This window comes from Cotesia glomerata, linkage group LG2, assembly GCF_020080835.1.
Source record: "Cotesia glomerata isolate CgM1 linkage group LG2, MPM_Cglom_v2.3, whole genome shotgun sequence".
Taxonomy (NCBI): Eukaryota; Metazoa; Arthropoda; class Insecta; order Hymenoptera; family Braconidae; genus Cotesia; species Cotesia glomerata.
The window spans coordinates 25,530-50,016 of record NC_058159.1 but is presented as its reverse complement, the minus strand read 5'-3'; the positions used below and the strand labels follow the sequence as shown (position 1 = coordinate 50,016).

General features: G+C 24.9%; 1 protein-coding gene across 4 annotated transcripts in view; it reads right to left on the bottom strand.

The window, feature by feature from the left end:
• The window catches only part of LOC123259828, a 56,945-nt gene that overhangs the window by 9,588 nt on the left and 22,870 nt on the right, over window positions 1-24,487 (bottom strand). For all 4 annotated transcript variants that reach the window (XM_044720569.1, XM_044720566.1, XM_044720567.1 and 1 more), the window contains one exon: window positions 9,288-9,440. In XM_044720569.1, the coding sequence (XP_044576504.1) occupies window positions 9,288-9,375 (88 nt within the window). In that variant the 5' untranslated portion in view covers window positions 9,376-9,440. The remainder of the gene's footprint in view (window positions 1-9,287; window positions 9,441-24,487) is intronic.

Genomic DNA, 24,487 nt, shown 5'->3' with positions numbered 1-24,487 from the left:
TGCCTCAAAAACCTTTTTATTTCAACTTGAGTAACAGAGTAATACAACTATATATACCCAATCTGATATAATACCGTGGTTGGTAACTTTGTTAAACTTTTATATTCACACATTACTCTTATTTTATGCTTTGATTTTTTATATTTACACAAAAAATTTTATCCGAAAATATTTAAAATAGAGAATAATCACTTAAATTTATTGTTTAAATAATAAATTATAGTTTTCGTATAAATTTATAACAACAAAATAAAAAAGAAAATAATATCATTAATATTAATATTATACTTAGATTTTTAATAAATGTATTACTTATTATAGAAAGTTATTAAATAAAACATTAAAGTCGACTAATAATAATAATAATAATAATACACAAATAAAGAGATAAATAATACTTTTGTATGTAACTTGTTAAATTATTGAGTTTGCGGTACTATTCTTAAAGTCTATGTATATAAGGAAGAGACAGCTGCGGTATGGTGTTTAATTCCAATTAAGAAACTCTATTTTACTAAATTAATACCACACGCTTTTACACTTTACATACAATAATAACAATGATGATAATACTAATAATGACTGTTGTTGTTATTATTATAATTATAATTATTTTATTTAATATACCCTCGATTACGATTAGTTTATATTTAAATTGAACAATAAATATATATATATGTAAATTAAACTCAATATAATAAACTAATAATTGTTTTCTCAGTATATTTAATATAATTTTTTTTCGGTTCAACGGAAGGAGGAAAAAAATTCCAATAATAGCGAAAAAAAGGCTTGTAAAATGAATATGTAAATTTAACTTTACTCATGTTTTTTAAATATTCACGTCTTTTATAATCATAATCATTATGATGTATATTTTTTAATATTATTTAAAATAAAATGAATATTTATTTGGTAAGAATAATTTAACGTTGAGCAATTCAAATAAAATTTATAAGTCACACAACGACCATCACATTTTTTTCTTCGTATATACATAGTATACCTTACTAGGTTATGGGATAGAGGGTCAACATTTTCATCGTTCATTACATCTTCATCGTTGAATAAGAAAATTTTATTTCCTTTTTACTTCGAGGTCTTTATTTTATTAATATTATTATTATTTTCCATCCTTTATATACACTTTGTTCTCAACTATTTATATTTTTTTACTTTCCTTGAGTTTTTCAAATCATTTTCCTGTATTTTCGAGAAATTTTTCGCTTCTGTAAAATTTTTCTATCTCAGTTCAAAAGGAAAGTAACTTGTAAATAAAAATTCTACAAGTACCAACTAAAGCGTGTCCCGGTTGCCGATGCGTACTACTACGTTTTTTCCTTCTATTCAGCGGAGTCGATTCTTTATTTCTTTATCCCTTTCATCCCTATGATTGTATACATACCACTACTATATACGCTACCAACAAGCAAATCATTATCATATTGACATTAGGATACCTCGCGTGTTCATCACCTTTTTATCTTTCTATTTTTAAAAATTTTTTTTCTTTCCTGGATTTAATGTTTTAAACTCTTTAATCGCAAACTTTATCATCCGAATTTTTGTAAAAATACAAAAATTTAATTTTATCAAATATTTAACACAACTCTGTGCAGCCTTTTATTATTTTCAAAGTTAAAGCACCATTTGTATTTGTATTTTATTTTTTTAATCGATAAAAAAAACTTATCCTTTGATTTGATACCCTTTTTGTTATTTCAATCAATATTTTAAACATTTTTAAACCGGCTAACTGAAGTAAGCATTAGAATTAAAAAAAAAAAAAAAAAAAAAAAAAAAAAACATTGGGTAAAAAAATGCCCAAGGCCGTACAAAGTTCGAATACATCGTATCAAAGTTTATTTGCCAGCGGCGTCTCTTGCTTTTATTTTATTTATTTATTTCTTTTTTTTTTTTTTTTAACATTGTTAGAGTAACGTGAGTTTTAATTGACCTGGATTTTATCTGAGAATATATTTTTTTACTTGTCGAATGAGAAGATAGAAAACTGTGAAATATATTGTTATATTATTTTTTAACAATATATTTACGAAATAAATTATCGATAGTAGGTATCTCTTATTGGAAAAATAATATAAAATTAAATATCGGGTTATTTGTTAATATTGTCGTAAAAAATAATTGAGACGAAACAAAATCATTTGGTCGTACAAATGTTGTATAACTTGTTTGATTTCTTGCATCTAGTACTGGTAGATCATGGCTAGATATTTCGTCCGTTTGATTTACAGCGGAGATAGATTGTGAGCGTTTGTCATACCTGCTGTGCTAGGATTGGATTTAATTTTCTTTTCAGAAAAATGTTTAAGTCAATATATATATATATATATATATATATATATATATATATATATATATATATATATATATATATATATATATATATTCAATTGTCTTTGTTTATTATCAATATAGTGTTCGAAATTTTATTAAAAAAATAAATGCTATTGATTGAAAATTAATAAATTCAATTTTGAATATTTTATTAAATGACTTTATTAATATCCATTATAGAAAATACTTGAATAATAATAAATTTATAAAACAATAATTATAATGATAGTATAAAAGCATTTAATTGAGATATTGTATTCATTTTTAATGACACATCTGAATTCTTAAAAATATTATTAGCTTCTATATTGTAAAAGTTATAGCATTACCTAATTAATTAAAAAATATTAATTATTTATTCGTAATAATGGAGTTTTCTTGATTTTAATTACCGGTAATTATGTATAACGATCCTTAAATAATTTAATTATGAAATTTTATTGATTTAATAATTATAAAAGATTAATTAAGGGAGTATACACACGCAAAAGTATATTAAATATTAATTATATTTTCAAATACTGCTGCGTAATTGAATATTTAATGATAATTACAGAATTTAAGTACGAATTTGCTTAAAATAATTATTATTTTTTTTATTAACCTAAATCCACGTAAAATATACAATAAATGCAATCAGATTAATTAATCAGGAATATTTAATAAAAAGGTAATGTACAAGTCTATTTGTAAAAAGTGTCTCTGTAAATTTTTTCATCATTACTTACTCACACTATCAGTCATACATACACGCTGACAACTAAAATAAAATAAAATTATAAATAACGAAATTTTAATTTTTTTTTGTTTTTCAATACAACGTTTTTTCCTTCCTTGCTTTTCTTCTCTTATTTCACTCTCTTACTAGTTTATTTGTAATATATATATTTTTTTACTTATTTATCTATAAAGCATATACATGTTCAAATGGATATATATATATATATATATATATATATATATATATATATATATATATATATATATATATATATATATATATGTCGATTCGTTATGGCTTTATTTTACGGTATAAAATGAAACGTGCATACCCGCCACCTTCTATTTGTGTCAAACAAGTTGAAAAGTTGTCTCGAGGCGATTCACAAATGGATAAAGCTGAAATTGAGGTGATATATATCTGATCTTTTTTTTTTTCGTTTCTTTATTCATATACGGATATATATTATAGTTTTCTCTAATTAAAAATTTTTTGTAACTTTTGGAAAATAATGAGATTAATATAAACGTATCTGTTTTTTTTTCTTTTTTAAATTTCTGCTATAAAAATCAATGATTTTCACAATTTTGTTTTTGTTTTTTTTTTTTTTTTTTTTTTTTTTTTTTTTTTCAAATTCCAAGTCACTCACATAAAAACAATTATATTGATAATAAAAAGCATCCCGAAAAAGGGAGTAAAGAGTAAAAGGTTAAAATAAATAGTCGGGCAAACTCGGAAAAATAGTCTCTGAGGATATATAGAAAGTAAAGAATATAAGATATAAATTTAGGTATTCCCTGGACTCTAACGCTGGTGTAATTTCATTCTTTTCGAAGGCCTTATTCTTGCTTTTTGCTTAGAGAAATAAAATAAAATATTGAAACGTAACTTGGATCTAAGGTTCGGATGTTCAGAGGTTCAGAGGTTCAGAGGTGGCTTACAAAAGAAATGGAGATTTAAATAATAGTAAAAAAATGAGTTGGTGAAAACGAGTGAGTCAAAATGCAATTTCCGTGCCAAGGATTTTCATAGATAAGGATCTTTTTTCGACAACATACTCTGTCTCCATCCATAAGATACGTTTTTTTAGTTGTGAATCAACCTTTTATTTTTATTTGGTGTATATATATATATACACAATCGCCGTGCATCACTATTAATCATTCCAAGTATCCTAACATAATATTATATTTTTATTTTTACACTCATTTATTACCCCCCATAAAATTTATTTTCCCGATAAAATCAAAGTCAATAACACAATAAAGATACTCTTTATACCTTTATATGTCTTAAAAATATATATACATATCACTTAAAGTGGCTGTTATTAATATTGTTGAATCCCTCTATCTACTTTATTCCGTTGTAGAGATAAAAGTAGGATCGAGCTATTGTTGGAAAAATGTCAAGTGTTATTTAGAAAATAAGAGATACTTAGATGTAACAATAAATATTTTATATTTTTTTTTGTTATTTTTTAGATAAATCGAATTATAAATAAATGTTTTTAAAAAAATCTATCTATACCATTTAAAGTAAATTTTTATCATTAAATAATTGAGTAAAGTTTTAGTATATAAATATAACAGATAACAGACACTAAAACATATAATATATCATTTAACCAATTAACTCTTATTAGACCACTGATATATCTATCGATAATTGATAATATCAGTTTCATTGACAATCCACATGGACATGCCAAATTTATATACTAAATTTTCATTTATATCTATTGCGGTTATTAATTGTCGATTTCACGGTTCATCGTCCATTTATATTACTAATTTTATTTTATTTTATATTTTATGTATTATGTATTATCGAATCACTTTATCTATGTAATTAATTAAATTAAGAGCAACAACATGTTATATATTCTTTTTTAATTTTTTTTAAAATAATTTATTAATATTATAAATAATAAATAGTAATGTTAGTAAGACAAATTTAATGGAAATGGTTTATAATTATTGAACAGATTTACAGGAAATTACGGTAATTTATACAAATGCTCTACTATTATTGCCTATCTCCCTTATTTTTATTTAAGCGTAAAATATATTTTTCGGATATATTTAAAGTTATGCATAGGTATATTAAATTTATAAATATAAAAAAAAAATTTTTTTTAAATAAATGTAAATATGAGGTTAGTATTGTGTTCATTGATTGTAAAAGTAATAGATTTAGATTAATATATAAGTAAAATTATTATAATTATACATAAGTTTGTGTATTGTGTATACTAATATTGAGGTCCTTTGCATGAAATAGTGAAATACCAGTGAGTAGAACAGGCGGAATAAGCGCAAACGGTACAAAAGGTGGAAACGGTGGAAACCTACTTCTACCTCGAAACTTATCCATATTTATATTATCTTGTCTCTTAGTTTAGTTTAGTTCACTCTATATATATATATATATATATATATATATATATATATATAAACTCTAATACAGTAAAGTTTGCCCTATACATAAACCCTATCTTCCTCACTCAAACCCATTTTGTCCTTAATTCCTCTATCCTCTATCCTCTATATCTGGTCTGTTATCCCTACCCGTTTCATTTCCTATCGTTATCACTTATTTTTAGAGTCCAACCACTACAAATCTCATTTACTGTGTTAGTTTATATATACAATATTTATCAAGTTTACTGTATCAACTGTACTTGCAACTATTCGGTCTCAGTCTCACATGAATTCAACAAGTTTTGGATTTACAATATACTATAATCTTTTCATGTTATCACATATGTCATCTGTCGTTATTGATACAATTTTATATACTTTTATACATATGACACTGTAGCAACAACTTTTTAGGATCACGACACTTTTCATTATATCGAATGACATATTTTCATTAATATATTATAAAATTTTTCTCCGTTGTTTTTTTTTTTTTTTTTTTTTTTTTTATCTCATCTTCTGATTTTTATTATTTTTATTTAATGAAAATGGTCATCTATATCTAGATAATATTATTCATTAAAAAAAAAAAAAGACATTTTTGTTGCTGTTGTTGTTTGTTGGAACTTTATCGGTTTTAATAAAGCAGACAAGTGGATATGGGTGTTGCTGAAATTTCAAGTGTATTTGATCGTCTGGTGTCCTAAATGCTTGGGACGTATATACTCTTTAAAATTCTCTTTGGAATAAGTGAGTGGGCGGTATACTCAATTATTTCATAAAAATATACACCACTATTACACTGCTACTCCAAATAAATGATAAAATATATATATATATATATATATATATATATATATATATATATATATATATATATTTTTTTTTTTTTTTCAATCTGCTAAAAGTTATAAATACAAGAAAAAAATTTATCAATTATAATAAAGAATAAAAACTTTTAAAAAAAATTAAGTATAAATAAAGTTTTCAAGTACAAGTTTAACTACTAACAATAAAAACATACAAACATTTTTATTGTACAACTTTAATTTATTTAATTATCTCTCAAATATCTTTTGTATATAATAAAGAAACTACACCGAGTTTTAAAAATTACATCATTTATTTTTACTGCATTTTTATGTCTCTCAGTCTTAAATTCTCGAAACAGTAGAACAGTAGAGCAACAGAACAGAAAAAAAGTATGTTGTGGTCAACGCTTAAATTTTTTATAAAAAGTTTTACAATAAAAAAATATATATATATTTTTTTTTATTTTTCGGTATTTACAGCCGAGAAACTAAATAAAATTCTCAAGTTTAATTTTTTATTTTCAAGAAGTTTACTTAACGATATTAATGTAAGAAAACAGAAAAAAAAAAAGTTTTAAAAAAATGGAAAGGTGACAATTGAGTTAAAATCTTGTAAAAAATAAATCATAAACATATAACAAAGTAATTGTTATTAACAAAATAATGGCTTGAGCGACTTTAATAGATGATAAATTATTGTCGGTTTTCTTGGTGAACATACGTATGGTAGAACCTAATACTATAATACTTAGATTTTAAGAAAAAATCAAAATCTATCTATACTTTTTTTTTTTTTTTTTTATTATTATGGTACACACTCATAAGTTTGTGATGCTGAAAAAAGTAACGGAACTGGCGCTCTTCCAGTTATAGTTTTACTCTTATTTTAGTTACTTTACCGTATTATAGTAACGCACTATACCAGATAAATTTATTACTTAGATGACCTCATAAACGAACAAGCCTTACATTTTACCTCTTTTTTATTTATTTATTTTTTTTTCTTTTTGCTAGTAAATTATAAATATTGCCATGAATATAATTAAATTCTACTTATTATTGAGAAAAAATGAAAAAAAAAAATCTGGAAAACGGTTGACCCTAAAGGCCATTCCTGCAACTTCTCGCCAATTCCACACCTAAACGCCTGATAGAAGTTTAATAAAACAGTATTTTTGGAATTTTCAAACTGCAATTATTTCTAAATGAATGAATCGATTTTCACGCGGTTGGCAGTATTCCACACACTTTTTTAGAATCTATGATATACTTTTGAACACAAACTGATCGAACCGAAAATCTTGGAGAAATTTGAAAAATTCACTTTTTCCGAATTTTTTCGACAACGATAACTCACGAACCAATCAACTAATTTTTACGTTCTTGGTGGGGATTGACGTAATTTTTTGGGTTCCAATAATTATTCTATTTCGTCAAAAATGATCCAAAAAGAAATCTCGAAGTTATGTGAAAAAAACACTTTTTTCGAAATTTTTCGTTTTCGTTTTAACTCTCGAACGAATTAACCGATTTTGATGGGACTGGTGGCAATCGACGTGGTTTTTTAAGCTTAAGAGCTGATTAGTTTTTGGAATTGATCGGTAAAGCCCTTTAGAAGTTATTCCAAGAAAACGATTTTTTGAAAATTTTATTTTTGAGATTTCTCAAAATCTAGCAAACCGAATCGATTCAAATTTTTTTACAAAATTTAATGGCAATGATACTCTTTGGATCGCCACCTATTTCGATCCGATCGGCCGAGCCGTTCAAAAGTTATAAGAGGTTTACATACATACACACACACACACACACACAGCCGCACGGACAACATCGCGGGAATAGTCAGGGAAGCTTCCTAGGACCTCAAAACGTCGAGATCTGATGAAAACTCGATTTTCGAAAAACGGGGTGTAAAAGATAAAAATGACCTGGTTATTTATTATATATGTATATATAAATAGTTGAGATTGTGGATGACCGAGTTACGCTGTGTTACAAAGATATCGCGAGTAATATTACCGACAAAAGCATTTTCCTTTAGTACATATAGTAAAGCTCCTTGTGACAGTAAATTAACCTTTTCTTATTCATTCACGATGTTTATGTCTCTATGCATTTATATAGATATATAGTGATATAGTTATTTAGTTATATAGTTATAGAGTATAGTTAGTGGTAGTGGTAGTAGTAAGTGCGTGTAAAAACATTTATTTGCATAACACCCGATGTCAGCAGTAATATCATACCGCATACAGCATATAATACAACATAATAACTAATAACTGTGTGTCTGTTGGTATGAAGATAACACCCTCTTTAAATTAAATCTTCCTCAACTACTCTTCTGTCTATATTATAATAAGTTATATTACAAGTAAACCTTTTAAATTCTTAATTGAAAATTTTACTCGATAAATATAATAATAATAATAATAATAATAATAATAATTCATGTGCATAGTTAATTTGAGTTTGAGTTGATTTATTTAAAGAGGTTGTAGTCGTGCGTTTTGTGGTAATTTAATACTAAAGGAGTTTTAAGTGTTGTGGTTAACAACCACTAAGGCAACCTAGATAACCAAGACAACCAAGACAACCAAGATACACGTAAACACATAGAGGTATATAGAGATGTAGAGACGGTACTTATACACCCGGAATAATGTACATATCCTTGATCGAGTACTCGGGATGTGAATACAACATGTGTGTAAACTTAATTTGCATTAAACCCTAAGTGAATTCAGGATATCATACAAGGACTAGCTTGTCTCTACTCCTTCAGTCCTTTGGTCTTTAGTCTTTACTCATTGCTGGTACAGTTATATTCTTTAAATAATTATAAAGATAAAGACAAAATAGTTATTTTTACTTACACTCGTTGGTTAAAATTTATTTTATATATATATATATATATATATATCAAAGTTACAAGGGATAATATTATTTTATATTTATGTAAATTTATAATACCTGTATGAGATTGGGATAACGATGACGACGACGACGACGACACCAGAGCGAGACACCAACAGCACATCAGGACCTCTTTACGCCACATGACTGCTCAAAGATTATAAATATTTTCTAGCCCCACCCTCGGGTTTGTCGTGTTTGTTTGTCCATCTGTAACAAACACACTAAAATTAATTATTTATACTCTTAAATTCAATCTTACATATAACACATAAAAATATTTTTATATATTTAAACTAAATTATTTTTTTAAGTAGTTAAGCTCATTTTAGATCAGACATTTTAATATATAAAAAAAAAAAAAAAAATCTGCAATAAATTAAATTTTTCATTTTTCTATTGTTGTTTTATTTTTTTATTATTTTATTTTTTTTTTTTTTTTACCAACTTTCTAAACTTCACACTTCTGTTTTACGACTGCCAGTTTAAATTTTAATGAACCACTGCCGTGAAAGCGTAAACTGAGCTAACAAAAAAAAAAAAACAAATTAAAAAAAAATATTCACATATACGTAGCTATAAACAATATTTCAGAGAAATTTTTATAAAAAATAGTCGAGTTATCATTTTTTCTTCTTTATGTATGAATATTTTTTTTAATTTTTTGTGTCGCTTTTTAATATAATAGTTGAGTTAGTGAACAACGTAATAATAATTAGAGGATATTGTGGGTAGAGAAACGTTTAATATAGTCAGGATATAGTACGATAGTGATATATATATATATATATATATATATATATATATATATACATACAACATTATATAAATATACAACATTATTAAATTGGCATTACGTATACAGGAGTGAGTATAATAGCAATATTTTATATATAGACATTAATTTCAAGGGTAATCAATATTATTAATATTATAATAATTAAAATATTTTTTAATATTTATGTTATCACTGATTTGTTTACATATTATACATTATGTATGTCAGATCAGTGGTAAAAAATAAGAATAAGTTAAGCAACAGGATACAAAATGAATCGTAATTTAAACTTTACGATAGAACAACGACGTTATATATATATATATATATATATATATATATATATATATATATATATATATATATATATATATATAAATAACTTACCTCTAATTACATCCATTTTAACAAGCTAAATTCAATATCCAAGTTACAATTTACAATAAAATTACTATTTCAAACGATTCATTTTGCTAATTATCTGTAAATAATTATAATTACAATTATACATATTGCAATCGTTACTTAAATAATAATAATAATAATTCAAAGGTCATTATGATTCCTATTATGTATAATTATTTTTTAAAAATCAAATTTTTTACTCAGATTATTTTTTTTCTATATTACTATACAATTTAATAATTAATAAAAGTTTAAAATCTGAAATTTTTTACTCTTTGCTATTTTAAAGAATAAGATTAATAGAGAGTATAATAAACTAACAAATAACAAGTCTAGAGTATTTTTTTTGTTATTATGAAGAGTAAAAAATAAAGGATTGAATTAATAAAGAATATAACAAGGTAACAGATGAGCTCGTCGGATTTTATATCGTTTATCTTGCCACCATTACCAACTGTTTATATTTTATTTACAATTTTTTTTTTTTTTTACTTTCCCTAAAGTATAGTCTGTGAATAAGAAAGAGGAAGAATAAAGTTTGCTAATGTATAAAAGGGTACTTTGTTATTTTTCGTAAGCGTTCTTGACATGTGCGATTAGCTTCTACGTGAATCTGAAAATGGCCTCATTATTTTTGAATATAGTATACATAAGCATATATATATACTCTTTTATAGTTATAAACTTGTCGAGTATACCACATATACTGTGTTGGTTCTTATATAGATTTCAATTTAAAAAGGTGGATAGTATAGTAGTATATACACAGCAGATGAGTGTAAAGAGTAAAAAGATTGTAGATCTTATTATTATTAATGTTGTTATTATTGTTGTTGTTGTTGTTGTTGTTATACTTTGTGGTGGGTTAACACCCTTGTATAAATTATTATCAAAAAGGTATTATAACAGTAAAGGTAGTTTTCATTTTACTCGATGAGTTATTTCCATCACAGTAGTATCATCAACAAAAACAATAATACCATCTGAAAAATAATATTTTTTTTTCTCCTCAGTTATTGTTTTCAATATACGAGATATGAGATACGAGAGCGAGATTAAATTTTAAAATAAATTTTTGTAATTTTATTTAAAAATGAATCTTGAGAAATGAGAAAATTTATTCAGCAGTTGCAATATACCGTAACAAAAATGAGTACCATGGGAAAGTCAAGAATTAGATCCAGAGCTTGAGTTTTGAATGATATGAATTATAACTATTATTATTATTATTATTAAATTAAAATCAAGTAAACATTTTTATACACAGTTGGATTGTTTTTTAAATCACATCACGTTTCATTTCACGTTATTCTCTTCTCAATTTAGTATTCTTAACATTAAAACTTACCCAATAATTGTTATTAATATTTATATTATTTGCAATACATTGCAAAATTTTATAATAAAGGTAACATAAAATACGATACGATATAAATAATTGTATAAGCGATAGATAATTGTGGAATTATAAAAAGTTTTACTTTATTCGACATGATTTAAAGTTTTCTGGTATTATGTAAAATGTGTGACGTATAGTTCGGTCAGTATTAGGGAGGATGGTTAACAGTGTTCCACAAGGAACACAGGGCGTGGTTCTTGGATAACTCTGGATAACTCTGGGCAACTCTGGTTAATTCTGAGCAACTCGAAGAAGAGAATTCAGGGAACTCGGGGAACGAACTCTCGTCCAAATCCACCTTCTCACTGGTAGTTATTATTCATCGCGATGTTCTTGTTGAAATAACATGATAAGCTATAACGATAAAGAGCTATGGTAATAATAATAATAATAATAATAATAATAATAGAAATTATTATAGAGAATGGATACAAGGAATAGAATTGGTGAAAATTACTTTTAGGGTGTAAATGCTTAAATGGTAATAAGACTGACAGTAGTAAGTCCAACTGCATGGCTGTATATAGGTATATGTATTCTTTTAATAAACTTTATATAATTCTATATTATGTTTTAATAATATTCAGTGAATTGATATTCATTAACAAAAAAAACTTTTAAATATTATTAACACATTTATTAATTAAATTAATTTAAATTCAACATATATTATGTAATTTATTTATGTTGTTATTGAAAAATAATTATTTATAGATTATGATGCTGATCTATGTATGTAGGTATATGTGGGCTGTTGATCAAAAAGCAGTCTTCCGGAATAGAGAATAGAGATTGTGATTAATCCGTTACATCACTATCAAAGTTGTTTTGCACATCAAAAGGACATTAGCTATTTCTAGGGTAATCCAAAGCTTTCCTATCTTAAAGGGAATTTACAGGTTAGTTACAACACGGCAAGTTTAGCTACATACTATATCTCTAATTAAAAATAAATTCCATTCGATAACCTATCTTGAATATATATATATATATACATATATGTCTGTATTCATTATAACTTATAACGTATCTCTATTCTTGTATTAAATTATATAACTATTATTTACTGCGAAATTTTTTTTATTTTTTTATCATTCTTTGGTATGTGCCAAGTATACATTTAATTAGCTATTATTATATTAAATAATTTGTTTTTAATTTTTTAAAAATATATCTAAAAAATTAAATTTATAGAATGGAAATATCGAAAATTTATAACAATGTAGTGTTCAATGACAAACTAGACAGTTTTAGGCGCCGTACCGACTCACCCAGTTGAAGATCTTGGCAAGGATTCCTGGTATGTCTGTGGGCGTCGACCAATCGATCCTTTTTATACTTTTTATATTTTTTTTATTGTTATATTTTCACTTAACTATTTTTAGTTATTTTGTTCTTAATTTTCATTTAGGTACAATATTATCTAATGATATTTTTAATTAATTATATTTATTCATTGTATAATCATCAATGTAATCCAACACAATAAAATGTGTGTTTATTTAATTCTATTAAAGTTTTTTAGAATATTTTAATTAATTTCAAAGTAGAGCTAAACTATTTTCATTAAACACAAAATAAAAAATAAAAGAAATGAAATAAAATTAAACAACCTTTTGTTTTGAGTCTTAAAAAATGTTCTGGACAAGCTAACATTCATAGTAGACCAGTTGTTTTAGTTTTAGCTTTAGTTTTAGTTGTTGTTGTTGTTGTTGTTGTTGTTGTTGTTATTATGATTGTTTAATATAATGTGGTTTGCAATCCCAGTGAGATGAATGCCGAGTTTACATCACCACTCGCGTAATTAAAATTATTATGATTAAATCGTCTGTTAATTTAACTTTTCATTTATTTCATTTTAGTCTTTTTGTTTTTTTTTTCTTTTTTTTTCATCAGTCATCAGTAATAATTCTAGTCAGCTCAGAGGTGTAACAACAAAAATTAATTTTAATATTACTCTTTATTTAATTAATAATCGAATAACTATTGCAAATAATTATTTAAATTTGTTCAAGAATAGTAATAAAAAATAAAAATTTAAGACAGTTTTTAAGTATAATACATACAAATTTTCAAAGCTTGGGTTTTACTGGTATGTATTTTAATAATGCCTTCTAGCGGATTTCAAGACTTGTCTCAATTGTTCGTCGCATGAATTTAAATTCATTCATCATAATTGCTATTTAAATTATACGAAAGATTTTGTAGGGGTTAAGCATAATAATAAAAACGGAATAAAAAATATATATATCTATATATATTTACATATAGATGTACTATAAATTTATTTTATCAATTCAAAATAGTAATGATAATTATATAATAGTAATACAAGCTTATGTGATTTGTTTGAATAATTATCAAGTTTATGAGTTATACATACAATATAGAAAAAAAAAATTAACCAGTAGATAGAAAAAGCGATAAAGTTACTTGTAGATTAGTCAAGGTCTCGTTCGATGATAATAATGATAAAAAAAGCAAGAGGTGAATGGGCGAGAAGATTGTTGGTAGGTGATTAATATTACACAGTACACACTTGGTTAAATGAAATTGTACCCTGGTTAAATTGTTGTATAATCTAAAAAGTAAAGTTAAATATGCATTAACTTAAACTTAAATTATTTAAAAATTTTACTAAATCCTATAAATTTATAAATTTAATAATACTGCCTTAAGTTTTAATTTTATTTTTTTTCGGCTGACCAAAATTTAGATTATCCACTTAAATTCTTTTTTTAATTTAATTAAATTGAAAAATTTCAAATAATCATTAAGTTTTATAAGTCGTTCAAGAAAGTCTAAATTTGAGTTATTATAAATACAAACAGATTGATTATTATTATTATTATTATTATTATTATTGTTATTATTGTATAAGCATGATAATATATCAATTAATAGGAAATCGGATATTACAGATGGAGATGTTGAGGTATTTATTGATATGTAATAATTATAATAGCATTTCATTTATATTTGATATTCACTAAACCGGAGAATTGGACACTTTTTGAGTAAAGTACTTAATCCTCTTTTGAATTTAGAGCAAAGCTTAATTACCACATTGCACACGAAATTTGATCATTTGCCAGCTCGTTACTGATATTCCCGTTAATGTCTGTACTTTTTAATATTTTTATCTTTCAGTATATTGTTCAATTTATTTATAAAAAAATTTATTAAATCATATTTATAATTATTATTATAACGATTTTAAAAATATCAAATTATATTATATTTTGTTAATAGTGGTTAAATGTGTTGAGTGAGAAAAAAAATAACAAAATAAAGGTTTTATCATCCATCGATTTAATAAATTTTTTTATAGCCATCATTTCGATTATACGGAACATTAAATTATCTGCAGATATAAATTACTTGGTAATAAAAAAATCATAAAAGGTTACTTTCATTTGAATATCAGAAAAAAATTTTTTTATTTCCTTTATCTTTTATATATTATGTCAGTCATTGATATATATTAAAATTGAGATGTCGATAAAAAAGTCTTGAGAAAAAAATTGTAATAGATATTAAGCGAAAAAACTCTAAAGAATAGAAAATTATTTAAACGGTAAGAGTAATAAAACTGTAAAAATATATAATTAAGTGACATTTTTAACTTTCCGCTAAGAAAATTGAAAATTTTCAAAAGTCGGGAAGTTATTGGTTTTACCCCGTTTTTTGAAAATCGAGTTTTCATCGGATCTCGACGTTTCGAGGTCCTAGGAAGCTTTCCTGATTATTTTCACGATCATGTCCGTACTTCTGTATGTGTGTGTGTGTGTATGTAAACCTCTCGTAACTTTTGAACGGCTTGACCAATTTCATCGCGGTTGGTGTCATTCGAAAGGGCTTTGCCAAACTTAGATTTCCTGTAAGTTGGAACCGATTCGGACCAGTAGATTTCGAGAAATTGCAAAAAAAAGTGACAAAAAAAATTGTTTTTTTTTTTTTTTCATTTTTTTTTTAAATATCAGCTCTTAACCTTGAAATCCCGCATCGATCGCCACATAGAGCGTCAGAATCGGTTGATGCGTTCGTGAAATATCGTTGTCGAAAAAAATCGAAAAAAGTGTTTTTTTGTAATAACTCCAAAATTTTTCATCAGATCAATTTTTTTGTTCAGAATCATTTATAAAACTCAAAAAACCACATCGATCGCCGCCTACCGCGTGAAAATTGATTGATTTATTAAAAAGTTACAGCAGTTTGAAAATTAGAAAAATCGTGTTTCATCGAATTTTGATAAGACTTTTAAGCTCGAAGAGCTCAAAAGCATAGCAAAGCTATCTCTTTGAGCTCAGAGAGCTCAAAATAACACATAAATTGTATTTTTGAGCTCGAAGAGCTCGAAAACGTCATAAGTGCAATTTTAAGCACCTAGGTATGGAATTAGCGGGAAGTTGCAGGGATGGCCTTTTCAGGGTCAACCGTTTTTCTAATTTTTTTTTTTTTAAGATATAAACTTTAATACTTTTAATGAATTAACTTAAAAACATTGTGAGGCAAATCGTTCGTTATAGTATATACTATATGTACTATAAACCAAAAGTTATATACTTATTTATATTTTATTTTTGTTTATAGTTAAACCTTTTTCAACTGTTTATTTTATTTATACTTTTTCTGACTGATTGACTATTCAAGTATACATTTGCAGACGAAATTGGCGAAAAGAGAGTAGTACAACGTCTTACGGTTGCTTCTGGTCATTAAACATGTAAATCGACGACCTCGAGAAAATAATATTCTTTTCGCAATCCACTTGACTTTCATTATTCCCTGTATTATTATTATTATTTTTTTTTGTTTGTTTTCGCTGGTTTATTACCATTATTATATATTTTAGAAAATTATTTTTTTTTTTGTTCTTTCACCCTCAGTTTTCTGAAAGGCTAATTTTTCCAATTAATTTTTATTATGTGTTACGAGATAAAAAAGTATTTTAACTATAGAATCACCATCAGGTTACGGTAGGTCACGGTAACATCAAAATAACGTTGACAGCTGTTACTAAGAATTTCGTATTAATCTGAAATTTTTATTCTTTACGAATATTTTATACGTTATTTTATTTTTATTTATTGCTGAATTTAATTGCGTTCTTGCGTATTGTTAATTTTTTTTTATTTTTTGATTTTATCAAAATAATTTATTTTCAAGGAATTTATATTAAATTTTGTTGTTTAATAGCAAATTCAAAATAAAAGGTACAAAAAAATAATTTAATCTATTGGAACAAAATTCTGAAGGAAAGAGAATAGAAAACAAGAAATGATGTTATATTTCATAAAATTAAACAACAGTTGCTTAAAAGTTAATCACGTAGAAGTAAAATATCTTTAATATATATATATATTAAAAAAAAAAGACATAGAATAGTATCATGATGATCGTTAACAAGAACTATCGGATTTCTCAGGGCTTTTTCAATTGGTCTCGTTTACTTTTAGACGCAACGAGAAAACGACTAAATGAAATTTTCCTCGGTGTCTTTTTACACGTCTCACTTATTCTAGAGTGCCAATACACTATTTTTCTTATTTATTTATTTTTTTTTTAAATCATTTTTGTAACTGTTTTTAACATCAAGTGAAAAAAAAAAAAAAAAAACGTATAACCAATTTATTATTATGATAAATATTTCAAAATGATAATATGTCGAGGGAATGATAATTAAGACAAGGTTAATAAATTTGACTTTTGGCGTAAAGACTTTTGTATAAATGGTTTCTCTTTGTTATAACAATCGTGCATACTGTCGTGATTCTGGGCAGTTACTTGCTAATAAGGAAAGCTAGTAAAATAAGGTAAAGTAAATTAAAGTAAAGTAACACCCGATTTAAGGCTGTCTAGATTGGGTGAACAAGCAAGTAGTAGCAGCAGCAGCAGCAGCGACATTGAGAATAGAATAAAAGAAGAAAAGAGAAGAGAAACTGGAAAAGCCTAGAATTCAAGTCACGTGTTGGCTAACCAACGCTTTTCTCTGCGCTTCTACTGTTCTATTCTTTATTATATCCCCCCCGAGTAGAATCATCATGAAAACTATTTTACCCTTATCTTATATATTCCTCACCTCTATATTTTTAAATTTATACATTTATATTTTTATAATATACTCTAAAATCTACCTTAAATCCTCTTATCTTTTTTTTACTCTATACCCTCTTTATTTTTAAGTCTACATTATTTGTTATGCTTGACAAAGATAATAATTCACAAATAAGAAAAAACTAGTCTCTTGTTTATTTATTTTTTCCATCAGATGCATCGTCACGGTGATAAGGATAAAAATAAAATAAAAAAAAGAGAGCTTGATTGCCGATAAAAAACACGATGGTTGATATATCCGCCGGAAGATCCGTTAGTTGTTAACTAGAGTTATTTTTTTTTTTTTTTTTTTTTTTTTTTTTTTTTTCTTTATCTTTTGCTTGGTTCACTATTTATTCAGATATAGTAATAGGATTAGTTAAGTATAATTAACTATTGATATACATATATGATAATAAAATATTTTTTTTATCGACAACCAATAGGATTTTATATTTTTTATATACTAATATACGATATGTGTGTGAGTGTTTAATATAAACGAAACTAAACTAAACGATTCTCTTGTGTGATCCCATTATGTAAACCTTCAAACTATAATAATAGTCAAGTATATACTGCATATGTAAAAACAGCTACTAGCTACCAGATACCAGTTATGTAACGCAGCATCACATTTCCTATTCCCAAGCGATCATTTCCATCCAACATTTAGAATACTATTTTCATACGCGATCGACCTCCACCGTCCAATAACACTATCACTTAAATTTACAGTATTACTTTTATAAATTTCTGAATTTCTTTCTTGTTTTTATTTTTCAAATATTACTAAAGTCAATACAGTAATATCTTTGACTTTAAAAATCATAAAAATATTATTTATTTTTTAATATTTAATAATGTAGTATAAATATTTCAATATTTAAAAAATTTTTTAAATAATAATTATTATTAATAATGACAATAAGAATGAACTTGGTCGATAGATATTATACCGTAGTAAACTGTAGTTATTTTAATGGTATAGGTAAAAATAAGAACCTAACCTTTTATCGGTCAACTCATATATCGATTCTTCTACTTTATCTGCTTTTTTTAATTTTATTTTTGTTTTTATTGTTAGTATTTTTCGGCGGTATTATGTTCGACAATCGTCTTACTTGAGTCAGAAGCTTCAATTTATTAAAAAAAAAAAAAAGTATAAGGAAAAGGAAAAGTATACCACAACAGCGTAAGACGAGTAAATACGATAAACAGAACATGTTCAATTGAAAAAGTAAGAAAAAAAAAAAAAATGATAAAATATTTTGTACAGAAGGTAAAACAAATTGGAACGAAAGGGTGATAATGATAACTAAGTTGAGAACAAAGAGCTGTTACGTTGGTAACTGAAGAAAAGAAATAAAATAAATAAATAAATTAATCGATTTTTGCTCGGTAAAATCCAAGAGTATGTGGTTTCGGTGAAAGCAAATATAATTAATTAAAGAAATAAATCTAATAGTTTTTTCCAATAATTACTAAAAATATATAGAAAAAATAAAATCAACACATTACGTTTATTAATTAAATTGATATAATAGGGCTGTTAATTTGAAAAGTTTTAAATGTCATTCAATATAACATTGAGTTATTGAGATAATTTTTAGCATTATTTATCGGTACACTGCACTCGATTACATAAGTTATATCTTCATATACAATTTGATACTCAACGTTTTTGAATGTGCTATTTGATATTATCGTCACGTCCTATTTCGTGAACCAGATTTAAAGCCCACCAGCTAATGAAAACAATAAATTTTAAAGCATCCGCTATTGTTTGGCTGCTTCAACTGATGATATTATGACTCATAAAAAACGATAAAATGAATCAAATGGAAAAAAAAAAAATAAAGGTTGATTTAAAATCTTGTTAAGACACTTTGTATTACATTTATAGGGTTATTGTTGTGACAATAACAATATAAAATTTTTATTTATTAAAATTTTATATTACTTTTATAATAAAAAAAATATTCAATAAATTTTTGATAATTATTAAAATACTCTGTCTATTTGTAACAGTAGATTCATTTTTTATATGCTTATTTAAACATTTTATAGTTGAATAAAGTGTTAATTCTATTTGACAACTTTTCAATTTGTGTTAGTTTTTTTTTTCTTCCTTAAAGTTTTCAATCTTCAACACTTAAATTAAATAATTCGATAATTTATATTTCTTTTCAAAAAGTTGTTTCGCTTCAACGATAAATTCTTTGGCTTAAATATTTCATCTTAAAAATAATTATTAAAATACAACTTTCATTAGATTTATTGATAAATAAATTTTTTACTCCATAAAGTTATCACATTAAATTCAGTAACCATAAAAATAGTAAAAAGACATATGAGATAGAAAATAAAAATGAATTAAAAATTGAAAACTGCAAGTCAGCAAGCTATAATTTTAATTTTTTTATCCTTTTTTTTTTATCACTACCTCGGCTGAACGACCGAAGCAGAAGCAAAAGTGGAAATCCGGAATAGGAGGTAAAAGCTAAAAAACAAAAAAAAAAAAGAAAAAAAAAAAATGTGAATAACGTTTGTTCGATAAGTGGAGAAATCTATTCGTCATCCAGTTTAAACTACACTGTATTCTCCACATTCAATTCATTTACACATCAGATAATAAAAACCGATGAAAAACTTATGCCCATATAAATTTTAAGTTTGTTTTAATGGACAAAATGTTTGTAAATATTTGATCATCAATATATTTTTCACTCGACATGACATGAAAAAAATAATAAAGATAAAGAAATGCCATCACGGTATATATATATTAAACACAAATGCCAACACACGTTATGCATCAGTTATTTTTTCATTTTTTTAACAAAATAAACTTATTCACTCGATGAAATATATTATACATAAATATTTAACCAAATGATTTATTCTATAAATGATAATGATGATCATAGTAATAAAATACAAAATTTGTTGAACATGAAGGCTGATAATGATATAATGTTGAAAATTATTAAGTTAACGCAGACGTTTAGTATTAATAATAATAATAATAATAATAATGACTTGTATTGTGTAAAGGGTGTGGATGTCTCTCGAGATGTGCTAAGATAATTTCTAAACGTGTTTCCGTCATAATCACACGAATGATATTAATCTTGTTGACATGACAGTATGTTGTATGTTGACATAGACAATATATAATAATACTTGTGCATATACTTTACATCACTCTGCAATTCTCATAATGTTCATGTCTTTTAATTCTTATTGTATCCACAGATTCGGTAGAATCTGGCGCCAAGTTCCGTTCAAATTTGCTGTAAACCGAGCGCCAGACTACCGACTGTGTTTACTGTAAGCAGAACGGTATTTTGAGGTTGCAAAATTTTATTTAATTCTACGGTACTTTTTTTTTCCTAAATTGTATATTATAACAGTAATTCATACTTTATTTGACTGTTATTAATTAATTATATTCACTTATAACAATTAATCTACTTAAAATTATTAAATTTAATCAGCACTAACTATAGCAACGCAAAAATTTCGATCATGACTTTTTTTCGATGGGCAAAGTGATCTGCCACAGACTAAATAATTCGAGAATGCATAGTAATCCTTGATTAGATGGAAAACTACAGTTAAAAAAATATATTTCACAGCTTGAATCTACACCCGCCAGGGTGCGCTAGAATTATTTTTACATAAACTGTAGTTTCAAGGGGATAGTTTGCTATAAAAAATGCAACCAACGCGAGACTTAAGTTGGTACGAATTGTAAATTTTTATTATAAATACAAAAAATACTAAAATCCGAACAAAAACAGTTTCACTGTAAAAAAATCGCGCCAAATCCACGTTCATAAGACTATTAAGAAAAAAAAATTTGTTTTTTTCTTTACAAAAATATATAAAATAAAAAAATTAAAAAATCCAAGTAACCGATATGATTACATATGATTTTCGGAAATTAAAAAAAATTTTGTTATAAATTTAAAAATTAAGAAAAAAATTTTGGAACGTACTTGGTGTGCGTCATTGTGTATTTCAATTTTTTTAAAGTCCTAATTCTATAAATTCTATTAAATAAGTTCCAAATTTTTTTTTTAATTTTTAAATTTGTAACAAAATTTTTTTTTATTTCCGAAAATCATAAGTAATCATATCGGTTACTTGGATTTTTTAATTTTTTTATTTTATATATTTTTGTAAAGAAAAAAACAAATTTTTTTTTCTTAATAGTCTTATGAACGTGGATTTGGCGCGATTTTTTTTACAGTGAAACTGTTTTTGTTCGGATTATTATTAAACGTTATATATAACGTCATGTGTATGCATTTAAAAATTATATTTGTTTAATTTTAATTATAATATAATTAAAATAATTAACTGATGTAATGACTTTTCTTTTTTTTTTTGTGACTTTCTTCATTTTTATTGTCTGTCGTTAATTATTATTATTTTTTTGTTCATTGTTGTTTGCTATTATTTTTAAGTATTTAAAAATGAGTGACAACACTTAGCGACACTTGAGTCATAAGTTTTCATCACTTAGCAATGAATATAAAGCAAAAACCCTGAAAAAAAAAACGTGCTCTTCTCACGATTTTACGTCGCGACGCGTCTGTTTAGATATATACTATACTTTACACAGTCTTGTGATCTCACTTGTTCTTTTTCTTAATCTTCTTTTTTTTTATTTTTTATTTTTTTTCTCCTCTTCTAACCCCTGTGGCTACCTAATTCTCGAGGCGAAAAGATAAAAAAAAGTCAAAAAAATAAAAACATTAAAGAACCAGGAGGCTAAACGTCATGAAGCTGTACAGGGTGAAAAGTGTCGAGTAACTTGGGCTAATTAAAATTTATTTTATATAAAAATATAATTATATTAATAATAATAATAATAATAATAATAGTTGATACTGATGTACTTTTTTTTACCTTTTATTTTTTTCTTTAGTTTAAAATAAGTGAATATAAAATAATACAGTTATAAAATGTTAAATGGGTTGTTAATTATAATAATTAACGATAATTTAATTAAAATGCTTTTGCTTATTAATGCTTAATTTAAAAAATGGTAGGTGATTGTTATTTTAAATCGTGGGATACTTTTTATTTATTTTATTTTTTTTTTTCAATTAATGTTCCATTATATTACGGATTAAATTTTAAATATCTTAAGTATGCATGTAATTGAAAAATATTACATCCACAATTAATTGTTGAATAATCCTATTTATACGGAATAAATTTAATTATTATTTGATGAAAATTAAAAATATAGGCTTACTATGAATAATATAACCAATAAATAATTAAAATAAAAAACCAAATAATTTCAGTTGAAATATTAATTTAATCTAAATAATCTACTTAACAAGATTATTATTATTATTATTATTATTATTATTATTATTATTATTATTATTATTTATAATAAATAAAGTGATAATCTGTCTGTAGGTGTATATATAGTAACAAAGAGTCAACAGCTTGACAACCACTACTACAAGGTAGAATAGCACTGACGCAATGTTATTATGGAAAAAGGTTGTGAAAACTTCTACATACTCCTCTAAAATGTATATACAAGGTATATAACCTAGACTAATGCATTTATACAAAAGCTCTCTTTTATACATAGAAATGCATAAATGTATTATAAACACCGTAGGGTACTGTACATAGACGAGAAATATTTGTGATAGAGAGAAGACAGAACTATGTTCCCTATATATATATTTATATATCTATACTACGGAAGCAAAGTAAAAGAATAAAATAAATATAAAAATGTAAGGCATGACTAACAGAAAGATATAAATATAAAAATACTTAAATAAAATAGAAATAAAAATATATATATATATATATATATAAAAGCAATATGACAATATAAAGGTGTTTTAAAATAAAAGCAATATAATACTAAAAAAATCACTGAAAAAATAAACCCTTTATTTTAATTCTAACTACCTTTTTTTAAGTTTTAAGTTTTTCTATTTAAAATACATAGGAATTTTTTATTTATTTATTTATTTTTTTTCAATTTTCTATAATTGAGAGGCATTTAATATAACTGCGATGAATTTAGGTACAATTGACAGAGAATAAGATATTTTTTGAAAATATTTCCAGCTACTATTTGATTAACGTCAACGCATATATTTATAATTAAAATTAAGGTCTCTAATTTTCAGTAAATTTCTTTTTAGCATATAGAACAATAATTTGCTGTAAAAGAATAATTTATATATATATATATATATATATATATATATATATATATATATATCATATATGATGTAATCATATCCCGGAAAATTATACAAAATAACGTCAGATCTATGACAGGTTGGCTTGTTTTGTCACACTACATGTAGTATAAAGCAGCATATCTACCTTAAGGTAATGTCTGTTGTTTTCAGCATTTATATACATAGATATAAGTATTATTATACACACTGTGTGGATTGCGAATGTTGATGTTATTTAATCCTTATGTAGCTGCATGTAAATTTTAAAGCCGCATGCTTTACTGATATTAAAACTTTTCCACAACACCATCGCACAATACTACTATAATTCACTGGACAT